Consider the following 13457-nt stretch of genomic DNA (forward strand, 5'->3'; position numbering starts at 1 on the left):
GACAAGGTCCAACCCTCGTAGGCCTGGAGGGTGGGATGGGGAGGGGCGGGGATGTTCCCAACTCCCCGCGGGAAGGACTGGGGGGGATCCGTTCCCGCCCCTTTACTCCTACTCCCAGGGGCAGGGCTCCTGGGGCGCCCTCCTTCGTTTCCTTCCCGCTCTGGTCCAGAGGGAGGGGGGGCTCGCACTTAGCCCGCTGCACCGGGTCTTGTCCGGCTCTCCTCCCTCAGACTCGCCGGGCCACCCCCATCTCGGCCGCCTATCCCAGGGGGCCCCGTGGCCCCAGCTCAGTCGCCAGTCCGGGTCTCATCAACCCGGCCCTCCACCCCCTCCCTGTGGCCACCTCGGCTGCCGGCTCCCGCCTCCGTAAATCCAGCCTGGCCGCTCCCCACCCTGGCTGCCTTCTGCCCCCTCCCACCTCGGCCACTTCAGCCGCTTGCTCCGACCTCCGTTGACCCGACTGGGACACCATCCTCAGCCCCTCCACCCCACTCTCCCGGGCCCCAGAAAACCCCACTAGGCCACCACCTTCCCTTCTGCCGACCCCCCGACCCCTGGACCCCACAGACCCCGCTGGGCCGCCCCTCGCCCTTCGGTTGTCCCCCATCCCACCCCGGCTCCCGCATCCCCGGCTGGGCCGCCACCTTTCCCTCGGCCGCCCCTCTCCCCCCTGCCCTGTCGTAGCCCGCGTGGACCCCGCTGGGCCGCCCCGGGCTCGGCCCTCCCTCTTTGGGGTCGTGGCGGCAGGGGGAGGGGCCGCCCGCCGGCCCCCGCGTGCGTGGCAGGCGCTCCCCGCTCGGCTCTGCCGGCCTCCCTTCCCGGGAGGCGGGGTCGGCGCCGCGGCGGCAGCGGCGGCGGCGGAGGCAGGCCCCCTCCTCCTTCCTCCCTCGCCCGGCCTCTTTCCTCGCCCGCCCGCCCGCTCTCGCTCTCTCGCTCTCTCTCTCGCTCTCTCTCGCGGCCGCTCCGACGCCAGCAGCGCCCGCGTGCCGCTCGCCCAGCCCCGGGGGAGCCCGAGGAAGTTTCCCGGGCCGCGCGCCCCGCTCGCTCGCCTCGTAGCCCGCGGCCTCACCCGCCGCCGCGCCCGCCATGCCCTCGGCCAAACAAAGGGGCTCCAAGGGCGGCCACGGCGCCGCGAGCCCCTCGGAGAAGGGCGCCCACCCGTCGGGCGGCGCAGATGACGTGGCGAAGAAGCCGCCGCCGGCGCCGCAGCAGCCGGCGCCGCCCGCGCCGCACCCGCAGCAGCACCCGCCGCAGCATCCGCAGAACCAGGCGCACGGTAGGGGCGGCCACCGCGGCGGCAAGTCCTCCTCCGCTGCCGCCGCCGCCGCAGCTGCTGCCGCCTCGTCCTCGGCGTCCTGCTCGCGCAGGCTCGGCCGGGCGCTCAACTTTCTCTTCTACCTCGCGCTGGTGGCAGCGGCCGCCTTCTCGGGCTGGTGTGTCCACCACGTCCTGGAGGAGGTCCAGCAGGTCCGGCGCAGCCACCAGGACTTCTCCCGGCAGAGGGAGGAGCTGGGTCAGGGCTTGCAGGGCGTCGAGCAGAAGGTGGGTGCTCCCGGGTCCCCTCAACCCCTGTCCGCTAGTCTGCGGCCCCCGCAGCCACAGCCGGGCCCCTTGCCGGCCCAGGCCTGGTGTCCTTCGCCAGAGACCTGAGAGGCCCCCTCCCCGGCCCCCTAGTTCCGAGGCGGTCCCCAGACCCTCTTTGTTAATGGCCGCTGAGGAATCGGCCCCGAGGGATGGACCGCTTCGAGGATGGTCAGGCCAGTCCCGGAGGGTGGGCCAAGGGCCTGTCACAGGACATTAGCGGTGACCTGTAAGGAAGCCGGCGGCCTCTGGGGAGACCATTCTTTTTGGATTAGGAACCACTGAATGGGCAGAGTTGTCTAAAGAGGTGGTTGGAAGGGAAGCCAGTGCATCCCTGGAAGCCTCCGGCAAGGCCGTGCCTCTGCTCGCCAGGTGGGCGACATCTGAGCCAGTTTTTAATAGACCTGGAGCCCGGAGAAGGAGAAGCTAGTAATCTTACTCGATTACTCATTTGTGTAGTTGTAATGGAATATTTTATATCTTTAGGTCCCTTGCCCTTTATTGGACCAATGTACCTATTTGAGCCTTGGAAGAGCATATTTCAGCTTTAGAGGAAAGGCAAGGCCAAAAAGACTAGGTCACACTGGTGAATAACACCACGGGGTACATTTATATGGTGTTTAGAGGGCTTACTCATTTATGACCTAATCTTTGTAGCAACCTTGGGAGGGAGGTAGAACTGGCAGTTTTGACTCCATTTTCCAGACCAGAAAATTGAGGTCTGGAGATTTAGTGAATCGATAAAGACCCCAGCAGATAGGCAGACTGCATGACAGTGTCTTGGCCCTTTCGGTTCAGTGTACACAGGGGCCTATTTCAGGTGTGGATGGACCCAATTTCAACACAAAGTTGCATAGGTTCCCCCCTTTCTGTCTTTTCTCTACACCAAGGGCAGCTCCCTCAGTCTCATTCCTCCTCCTCCATCCTCCACTGATGCCATTGCTCAATGAAAGTTGGTTGCACGATCGAAACAAAAAATCCCGCCACCACTTCTGAGCCCGGAACTGCTGCCTCCTTTTCCCAGCATGCTGCCTGCCCTGCCAAGTTTCTATCGACTTGTGTGGAGTATGCAAGACTAGGAATTTCCTCTTAAGACTGGCAGAGCAACTGGAGTGAGTCATCTTGCTCCATGCTGCAGGCCAAGGGAGGTGACTTTTTGAAGGGAATAAAGTAGACAGTGCTGCTTCGCCTATCTTGAATGTCAAATCATTCTTAAAAAACAGACTGCTGGAGTATAATCACTAGCCTCTCAGTTTCCTCTCTTTGATCCACCCACTCACCAATCAATCATAATATTTGGTGAAGTCTGATAGTGTGGCTCCGTGTAGGCCCTGTGGAGGCTCCCAAGGTGCAAAAGACAAATCCTGCTTGTGGAGCAGCCCACAGGTAGGTTTCAGTTAAGGGAAACCACTGTGCGAGTGCAGAAGATGGAATGTGGAGTTTGCCCAGACCTGTATCCTGGCGGTCAGGGCCATGCCAGTCTAGATCTAGACAGAGATGGTTCACTGTTGACAGAAGGAATGAAGAACACACAGGCTTGTTTGGGGACAGCAGGTGGTCCCCCTGCCTGGAGCAGAGTAACATTTAGGGAGCAGTGAGAGGGGCAGGTGAAGTCGAGGCCTAGGTGGTGGAGGTCTTGAATCCAGGTGGAAGAAACTGGGCTTTACTCTCTCTGCTTCCTCCCTCCCCTCCCTTCTCCGTTCTGGTTCCCACCCCATCTCCATCAACAGCCTTGTACAGATTCCTTTCCTTTTGGGGGCTCCCTTTTCCCGTCTCCACAGTAAGGGGAGCGCTCTGCCCAGATTTTTAGGAATCCACCTGGCTGTAAACCATTGAAACAGTGACCTTTCATTTAGTAATGTAATCAAGCTAATATTGAATCGTGTCATCGAGCTGATGCCTCATATTTATTATGCACTCATCTCTTTTGATTCCCACAACCCTGCCAGGTAAATACTGTTTTGATCCCCTTTTCACAGACGAGGAAAGTGAGCACGAGAGGCTAAGTAAACTTTTCATGGTTACACAGCTAGCAAGTGGTAGGGCTATTCAAACTGGAGTTAACTCCTAGGACACTCTTAACCACCCACCTGTTCATTGTGCTGTCTTTCCCAGGCCTTGCCTGGTACCTATTAGGGGCTCAATGAATGCTTCTTTCATTGACTCGGAACTCAGGACGTGGCCATTGGCCACATCGGATTTGCCACTGTGTGTGGCCACTTCTCTCTGCACCTCCAGATGGCCAGTAAATGTTAGTTTGCATTGAGGAATGAGTAGTGATGGGTCCTCTTTATAACCTGAATTTGAGCCCCTTAACTCTATGTGAGGCTTGGTAGGGGCTGGGGTTTGAGAGACATAGTTTTTATTATTATTACTCATAATTAATCTTCGCCGGGGCCAGGCTGTCTCAGCCACCCTCTGAGGCATTAGCACCGTTTCACAGAGGGGCCTGAAGCTGTTATGTTACTTGTTCAGGGTCACTCACAGACCCTCAGTGGTGGAGCTGGGGTTGCAGTCAGAGCAGTGCTGACTCTGAAGTACACTGCTCCACTGCCCTCTTGTATGGCCTCCTGGTTCCTCTTATTCTCAGATGCTCTGGATATTGGGGCATGGCCCAGGTCTGTTGAGTGGGCTGAGAGGCTGGCCTGTTGGTACCCTGAAGATTAAGCAGGCACAAATGGATGCAGGGCTTCAGGAAATGCTGGCAGTTCAGCTTTAGGCCCTCTAAAGCTGATCCAGGGTGGCATAAAATGATTGTAGGAGTAGGCTTAGGCTTGGCAGGGACAGTTTAATAAGACTAGGAGCTATTTGTGGATGAGTGAGTCCTTTGGTCGTATTTCTTTGTTTTCTCATCTTGACTCTGGGCTGGGAGTCGGGGCTTTAGGCTGAGGCAGCATCTCCTCCAGGCAGTCAGTGCACTTTGAACACGCTTCTGCCAGAGTGTATCACTGGAGGCTGAGAGCACAGGTTCTGAAGTCAGGCATTCTGGGATTATGATGCTCAGCTCCACCACTTCCCAGTCTCCTGCTTTGTAAAAGGGGCATCAGCAGGAGCCACCAACTCATTTGATTATTACCAGGGTGGATGGAGATGATGTCTCTGAAGTTCTTCCTGTAATTACTGGTATATCTCAAGTGTCCTGTTGAATGTCAGCCACCACTGTTCTCTCCCTCCACCCCCTGCTGTAGCTCCTTGAGGACAGGGAAACTGTCTTAGTGTTATTTTACTCTGGCTTCTTGTCCACCACTTAGTGGGCATCCCACATATGTTGGGAAAACAGATGCATCCACTACATATTGATTATAATGAGGTCTTTGCACGTGAAGATGCACAGCTCATAACACTAGCACAGGGAAATACTTTCTGTGTTTTCTGTGCAGCTTTCTGTGTTGGGAGTTGGTTGTTTGGTTTCATCTATAATTCCTTCCTCTCTCCCTCCTTCGATCCCTTTCTTTCTCTTTCTCTCTCTTTTTGGCACACCCGAGGCATTTGGAAGCTCCCAGACCAGGGACTGAATCTGAGCCACAGCTCTGACAACACCGGATCCCTTAGCCCACTGTGCTGGGCCAGGAATCAAACTTGTACCTCCACAGCAACCTGAGACGCTGTAGTCGGGTTTGTGTTGTTGTTGCTTTTCAGAGCTGCATCCAAGGCATATGGAGGTTCCCAGGCTAGGGGTTGAATCAGAGTAACAGCTGCCAGCTTACACCACAGCCACAGCAGCGCGGGATCCAAGCCACATCTGCGACCTACACCACAGCTCACGGCAACGCCAGATCCCTAACCCACTGAGCAAGGCCAGGGATTGAGCCTACATCCTCATGGGTACAAGTCGGATTCGTTTCTGCTGTGCCACAACAGGAACTCCCTGTAGTCAGATTCTTAACCCGTTGCGCCACAGTGGAAAGTCCCATCCATAATTTCTGATCCAGTCTCCTTCCTAGCAATTTGTAGAGAACCAGCTCAGATTAGGAGTGAGTCAAGGATCAGGGGGAAATGGACCAGCTGTGTCTTCATCAGGTCTTGCTCTAAATTAATCCATTCTTTGACTAATTCAGAAAACACTAAGGAATATCTGCCATGTTGTAGGTATTGTGAGTACCTGTTCCCACCTCTGTTCTAAATGCTGTGCTTAGAATAGGCAGGTTCTGTGATTGAATAACCTAATTTCAGAGGTGAGCTCTCTCTAGTACCTTCTCAAAGTGTCCTTTATGTGTTAAATCCTATCTCGTTGAGCAGGGGAAACTGTCGTGTATTCTGGAGTCCTTGAGAACCTCAATTTTAATTTGTCTTAAAATCACAGACTAGTAGAAGCCAGAAAGGACTTTAGAAATCTGCTTGTTAGTAGATGAGGAGCATAGGACTTGGAACGTTGAGTGTGACGTGCTCAAAGAGCTGGTTATTTGTGCGGCTGACTAGAGCCCAGGGTTCTGTTCACATTCTTGTGTGTTTGCCCTTTGGCATTGGGCCAAGGGTGGGCTAGGACTCTCCAGACTTCTGGGCTACTGCAGAAGAAAGATTAAATGATAATGAAGGTGATAGTTACTGTTTATTGATCATTAAGTATGTGTTAGGCACAATTTAAGCACTTTACATATATTAACTCAATCCTCACAAGGCAAGCCTATGAGTTAGGAACTATTTTTGTTTCCATCCTGTGGCTGAGGAAAGCAAAGCACAGATAGGCTAAATAATTTGCCCAAGATCACATAGCTAGGAAGTGTCCAAGCTAGGATTTGAACACACATGGCCTGGTTCCAGAATCCATGCTATTTTATTATTTAACCCTTTTTTTTTTTTTTGTCTTTGTACGGCCGCACCCGAGGCACATGGAGGTTCCCAGGCTAGGGGTCGAATCAGAGCTGTGGCTGCCGGCCTACACCACGGCCACAGCAACATGGGATCCAAGCTGCATCTGTGACCTACATCACAGCTCATGGCAACACCAGATCCTTAACCCACCGAGGGAGGCCAGGCATTGAACCCGGATCCTTGTGCATACTGGTTGGGTTCCTTAATCGCTGAGCCACAAGGGGAACTCCTATTTTTTAACTTTTTATCATGGAAATGTTACCAAAGTATACACGAAAGAAGAGATCAATATAGTGAATCTCAGTTTCAATAATTATCAACTATTTTGCTGGTTTTATTTCATCTCATCACTACCCTTCCCTCTTCCTGTTTTGTTTTGCTCTTTGGGGGCTGGATGGCAAGTTATATGACTCTGAAGCACTCTACTCCACTGCCTTGTTGGGTGCACCCCTGGTTCTCTTGTTCTCAGATGCTTTTGGTATTGGGAAATGATCCAGGTCTGCTGAATGGCTGGAGCATGGGCAGAGGAACTGTCCTGTCTTTTCCCGGAAGATTCAGTGGGCACACGTGGGTGCAGGACTTCAGAAAAGCGTTGGCACTCAATTCTTAGGCCCTCTGAAGGGCCCCTGTTGCCTGGCAGATGAGGTGGATAGTGAACCAGTATCTAAATTTTGATTGACACAGTTTACCCAGAGTATTTTGGGATTTATTTCTAACAAAGAATTCCTTTCCTTTTTTTCCCTTTCCTTGTTTGTTTTGGCAAAGTGCAGTATATTATACCTAACCAAGTTAATATAGTAATTCTTGATTATCATCTAATACCTAGTCCAAAATCAGATTTCTCCAACTCTCAAAAAATATCTTTTACACTTGGTTTGAATCAGGATCCGTATAAGTCCACATATTACAATGACTGATAAATCTCTTTAAGTTTCTTTTAAACTGTAATAATTTACATATGCCATTTAATTGTTAAAGATCCTGATTATTTGTCCAGTAGAAATTTCCACATGTGGATTTGGCTGATTGTATCCTTATGGCATAGTTTTCTCTTGTATGTTAGATCTAGAGACTTGATAGATTCAGATTCTTTGTTTTTTCTTTTTTGGCAAGAAAGCATATTAAGTGGTACCATGGACCACATCAGGGTGAAGCCCAGGCCATTAATCATCACACTCTCAGTGCCTCAGTACATTAAACTGCTCCCCAGGGTGGTTCCCAGGTCAGACCCTGTGTAGGGTAGAATTTATTTAGAATGAATGTGTAGTGGCAGACAGGATCATGTGTTCACAAAACCAGAAAATACTAAGGGATCACTGGTCCATTGATCCTGTTTTCAGGTGAGGACAAAATGTTCAGGGCTACAGCCAGAAGTGGTGCCAGAGACCTGAACCTTGTTCTCTTGCCTCCCTGCCCTGTGCCTCTTATGAGCCTCTGCTTTTTTCCTACGAAAACCTGTGAAACTCTTGATCTCGCTGTTTCTTAGTTCTGCTTCCCTCTGTGCTAGCTTGATTTGCAGACTGGTGTTGATTACATACTGGTCTGAGTTGTTCTGAGCTTCCCTCATCCTATAGCAATCAGTAGAAAGAGGTTTTCTTTCCCAATAGTGTCCCCCCCCCCCCCCCCCCCCCCCCCGCGCTGGCCTGCCACATAGGGAAGTTCCTGGGCCAAGGACTGCCAAAGCAGTGACCCAAGCTGCTGCAATGACAATGCTAGGTCCTTAATCTGCTGTGCCACAAGAGAATGCCATAAGAGAAGTTCTGGAATTGACTTAGGCCTGGCTTAGGCCACATGGCCATCCACCCAGTTAATCACTGTGGCTCCAGGAGGGGGTCGGGGGTAGGTGAAAAGCACTGATTGGTTAGGCTGAGTTTCAGACCAACCGTGGCGCCCTTGGAGGGGGGCCTTCCTGTTGGTCTCCCAAACCATGTGGGCTGTGTGCAAGAATGGGTCTCCAAAGGAAAATTATGGTGCTCTTCTGGAGGAGGAGGGACCTGGCAGCTGGGCAGATGAAAAGCAACATAGTTCAAACACATAAAACCCATCAGGTCTTCTGGGCAGTTAACATCTGGATTTTGGTTACAGGTACAGTCTCTGCAAGCCACCTTTGGGACTTTTGAGTCCATCGTGAGAAGCTCCCAGCATAAACAAGATCTCACAGAGAAAGCCGTGAAGCAAGGGGAGAGTGAGATCAACCGCATCAGTGAAGTTCTACAAAAACTCCAGAATGAGATACTCAAAGACCTCTCCGACGGGATCCACGTGGTAAAGGATGCCCGGGAGCGGGACTTCACGTCCCTGGAGAACACCGTAGAGGAGAGGCTGACCGAGCTCACCAAGTCCATCAACGACAACATCGCCATCTTCACCGAGGTCCAGAAGAGGAGCCAGAAGGAAATAAATGACGTGAAGGCCAAGGTCGCCTCTCTGGAAGACTCAGAGGGGTACAAACAGGACTTGAAAGCCTTGAAGGAAGTGGTGAAGGAAATACAAATCTCGGTGAAGTCCAAAGAGAAGGACATTGAGGCCCTGAGAAGCACCGTTCAGACCATGGAGTCAGATGTCTACACAGAGGTCAAAGAGCTGGTGAGTCTCAAACAGGAGCAGCAGAGGTTCAAGGAGGCGGCCGATTCGGAACACCTGACCCTGCAGGCCCTCACGGAGAAGATCCTCCGGGCCGAGGAGTCTGCCGCCCGCCTCCCGGAGGAGATCCAGAGACTAGAGGAGGAGCTGGGCCAGCTGAAGGCCGCAGCTCTCCGGCCGGAAGAAGACGGGGTCTTTAGACCCTCCGAGGCCTTTGAAACGCTCCAGAAGGAGAGCCAGGGCTTGGACTCGCGGCTGCAGAGCGTGGAGGACGGGGTGCAGGCAGCGCAGGAGGCCTGGGCGCGCCAAAGCGAGAGCCTGGAGGCCCTGCGCGCGCAGAGCGCGGAGCATGCGCAGCGCCTGGCGGAGCTGCGGGAGCGCCTGGCCGGCCTGGGCCCCGCCCCCGACGCAGCCGACGGCGGCCTGGCGGGCGCGGTGCGCGGCCTCGGCGAGTCGCAGGTCTCGCTGTCCAGCGACGTGGACGAGCTGAAGCGCCGCGTGGCGGAGCTCCCCGGCGCAGTGGAGGCGCTACAGAAGGTGCAGGAGCAGGTCCGCACGCTGCTTGACCGGGACGCCGCCACCGCCGCGCCCCCACAGGACCTGCTGGACAGACTCTCCTCTCTCGACAACCTCAGAGCCTCGGTGGGCCAGGTGGAGTCGGACTTGAAAATGCTCAGGACTGCCGTGGACAGTTTGGTCGCGTACTCAGTGAAGATCGAGACCAACGAGAACAACTTGGAATCGGCCAAGGGCTTGCTAGAGGACCTGAGGAATGACCTGGATAGGTTGTTTGTGAAAGTGGAAAAGATTCACGAGAAAGTCTAAATGGATTGCGTGTGCAGGGCGCGGATGGCGAGTCCAGGTTCTCATGACCAAAAAAATGTGTCGTTCGCTCCCGCGCCCCTCCCCCCACGGCCTGGTCCCTCCGGAAGAGCCGGCCACACCGCCGGGACCCCCGGGCCTTCTGTGTTTTTGTGCCCGGTTAATTTATTTACGATTGTTACCACGCGCCATTGGTTGCGCAAGTTTTCTGCTTCTGCTTTGGGTGGGTTTCCTGAAGGGCCCGGCCCCTGTTCATCTGAGGTGACTTCTAGAAGGAATGTGCCTCTCTAGTGTTGGGGAGGAACTGTAGTGGCTGCAACCGAGGATTAACAGAAGCAGATTAACCTCAAAAACCCTGCCTGGCCGGCAGATTTCAAGTTTAAAAAAAAAAAAAAAATGGGGGGAGGAGGTACTTTTTTTTTTTTCTAAACGTCTTTGAGGAAAATTCTTTTTTTTTTTTTTTTTTTTAATACTTTTGGCCGAAGTTTTCATGAGATGTCACTCACTTCCTGTCTTCCATTTTAAACTGGTAACAACTCAAATGTCAGCTCTGGATTGGGAGCGGGACAAGCCCCTCCGTTTTTAGTTGAAAAGAATCAGCTGCTTGCCGGTTGCCTCCTGTGGTGTGGGTGTCTTTTCCATTCCTGAATCATCTCGAGATCTCAAAGGTAACTATGCAAAGAATCCAAACGGTTCTGAATGCGAAGGCACAACCCCCCACAGAGTCCCCTGTGGCTGACCTGTGTCACCTCTTGGGAGGGTCCCCAAATAATTCGATTAGAATAGGGGTTTAGAATCCCTGGAAGGGGGAGCCCTTGGATTCTTTCAGGAAATATATTAGGAGGGCTGCTCCTAAAGGCACGGGCTGCCTCCCTGGGGAGTGGAGGCTACGGCTTTCTTTTTGCCATGATGTCCATGAAGAGGTTTGCCATTAGAGCAGACCCCATCCGTCTGTGAGGAACGTGTGCATTTTCTGTAGCTGTTTGCTGTTTCATTTTGAGCTGTACTGTTCTTTAATGGCTGTCTTGCCCTTTAAAAAAGAAAAAAGAAAAAAATGAAAAATGAAAAAAAAAAGGTTTGTTTAGTTTACTGTGAAATGAACTGTATGGCTTATTTACAGTATTTTTAATTCTTAATAAACACTTGAGCTTTGTTATGACTTTTTCAGAGTGGTTGCCTTCTGAGAATTTAGTAGCTTTTAATGATACATTTTATTAAGGCACAATATTCAGGATTAGAAAGATGGACAAGTTTTCAGTTTTAAGATTTTTTTTTTTTTTTTTTTCAGTTCTGGAAACAAGATGACCTTCTTCTTAGGCCTGTGGACATAGTTTTGATTGATTATTAGCTGACTTGTTTAGAGGTCATTGCTTGACTCCAACTCTTAGCTATAGCAGAGGGTCTTTACCCTGGCTACCTATTAGAAAGAATCTTCTAGGGGCTTTTAAAAATCCATGGATTCAGATTCAGTCGTTGTAAAGAGGTCTGGTACTAGCATTTTAAAGTCTCCTTAGGGAGTTCCCATGGTGGCTCAGTGGAAACGAATCTTATTAGCATCCGTAAGAATGCAGGTTTGATTCCTGGCCTCACTCAGGGGGTTAAGGATCTGGTGTTGCCATGAGCTGTGGTGTAGGTCGCAGCTACAGCTCCGATTAGACCCCTAGCCTGGGAACCTCCATATGCCGTGGGTGTGGGCCTAAAATAAAAAGAGTAATAAATAAATAAAGTATCCTTAGCTGATACTAATGCACAGCCAGGTTTGAGAACCACTGTCTTGGACACCTTGGTGACCTTTGGTCCCTGTGCAAACCTAGGCATGTTTCCTTTTCAGGTTGCCATTCACCTGCCACTTAATAATAAGCAATACTATTTATTGAATTGAGTCCCTGTGTGTCTGGCATGGTGCTTTGCACTTTATAAGCCTCTGTTCATTCCTCTTAATAGTCCCTGGAGGTAGGCAGTATCATTCTGCATTTTCCAGAAGGGCAGCAGGCTGAGAAGCATCATGTATGTTAATTAGCTAGGAATTGGCAGGGCTGAGGCTTGAACCCAGTCCTACCCTTAACTGTGACAGCATCCTTTGCTGCCCACCAGCGCATGTGAAGGGCCACAGTGACCTGTGTGGCACCTGCGACCCTGGTTTCAGAGCCAAAGGCTGCAAGAGCTCTTTTCTCTCCCACCCAGGAAGTAGAGGGAAGCCAAGAGCTGAGTGCACCTGGAGCTTCATGCCCCCTTCTGGCCAGAGGCCCCCTCATCTCTGAACTGTCAGTCATCCTGCATCCCTGAGGCTTCACAACGCTCTTTTTCCCAAGGCAGTTTGCAAATCAGGATGGGCCCTTTATAGGTGTTAGAAATCATTTGTATTTTTATTTTAAAGTCAAAGAATTGATATGTATATTTTAATAACTCATTTTGCCCTCTTGGAGAGTGTGCTGAGCAGCATAAACACCCATGTGTGGAGCAGAGTAAGTTCTGGTTCCTTGTCAGGTCATGTTCTTGCTCTTCCTTTTAGCCCCATTTCTGCAGTCTCTAATCTCAGACTGTGGAGTGGTTTAAAGTATTCTCACTTAGTGTTAATAGTTGAAAACATCTACAAGGGACAGAGAAATAATTAGATATAAATTGAAGTGGCGAACATAAAAGGAATGCATTATGAGGTAGATCTTAACCCAAATAACAATCACAATTCAATCTTGTTCTTGTGTCTGCTCACTCATTCATTCACCAGATATTTATTGCGCCCATAGCCAGACATTTTGCTAAGTATTGGTGAATTCAAGATGCCCATTTGACAGGATCCTTGTCCTCAAAGAGTTTGTAGCCGAGTCGGGGTGAGTCATGTAAGCTGGTAGATGTTACAGGGAATTCTGGGTGCTGTGGGCATAATGGTCACAGAGGAGGGAGTGGCCAGTTCTGTCGGGGTTGGACTGCAGTGGTTAGAATAGGTTTGCAAAAGCTTGTGGGCAGTCTCTTGGGATGTGTTCACGAGTAATGGGAGCCCGAAGGAAACATGAGGTTGCCCCACCCTTTGTACAGGGGATAGGCACAAGTTATTGAAGCTATTGATTAAACTGCAGGTGATCAAGCACCAGGATCATAGTCTGCAGTGACATTCTCCGGGCAAGACTGGCAGCTGGTAAGGAGACTGCTTCACCACTTCCCGTGTCACTTAGAATGGTGATGGTGATACCTCACAGGATGCTTGTAACGGTTGAATGAAGTCATGGGTAGAGAGGGTTTAGCTTAACACAGCGCTTGGCACATAGTAAGAGCTCCAGGGCTCATCCATGTGCAGCCACACCAATGGGCAGAAGATTGAAATACTTCTTTGCTGTTCCATGAAGAGCTGCGGCCTTGAGGCCCCTGAGTGCCCTCCTTGGGACCACTAACCACCTTACAGTCTAGCAACTAATAGGCTAAAACCCTGGCCTAGTGGGGCCTCCAGGACCTGACTCTAGCCCCGTGGCCAGCATTCATTCTGATGGATGGGCACCCATGCTTTGCCAGTGGTGCAATATTTTGAAATCACCTTAATGCCTTCCTCAAAGCATGATTCTGAGCTACCGATCTGTTTTTCTAGTAACATCTGGACAACCTCCCTCCCTGTGCTACCCCCACCCCCCACCTCACTGGACATCTTGCATCATTCAGAACTGAAG

At 51.6% G+C, this 13457-nt stretch overlaps 2 protein-coding genes across 9 annotated transcripts in view; both read left to right on the top strand.

Moving 5' to 3' along the window:
- The first annotated feature begins 896 nt into the window (after window positions 1-896).
- Window positions 897-10957, top strand: CKAP4 (cytoskeleton associated protein 4). The gene is given in 2 exon segments (NM_001244631.1): window positions 897-1542; window positions 8479-10957. Coding segments are annotated over 2 exon segments (1779 nt in total). The 5' UTR covers window positions 897-1086; the 3' UTR covers window positions 9802-10957.
- Window positions 9255-13457, top strand: part of NUAK1 (NUAK family kinase 1) — a 148783-nt gene continuing 144580 nt past the window's right edge. For 2 of the 8 annotated variants that reach the window (XM_084955475.1, XM_084955481.1), the window contains exons 1-2: window positions 10247-10466; window positions 12876-12934. The gene's annotated coding sequence lies outside the window, so the exon portion shown is untranslated. Of the gene's footprint in view, window positions 10467-12875; window positions 12935-13457 lie in introns of those variants that run through there. The other 6 variants (XM_084955476.1, XM_084955474.1, XM_013988236.3 and 3 more) reach the window with 6 other exon arrangements.

This window comes from Sus scrofa, chromosome 5 (assembly GCF_054392235.1).
Source record: "Sus scrofa isolate SSC_HxYL_T2T_F1_AM1 chromosome 5, Sscrofa_HxYL_maternal_Yorkshire_Landrace_v2.0, whole genome shotgun sequence".
NCBI classification, from domain to species: domain Eukaryota; kingdom Metazoa; phylum Chordata; class Mammalia; order Artiodactyla; family Suidae; genus Sus; species Sus scrofa.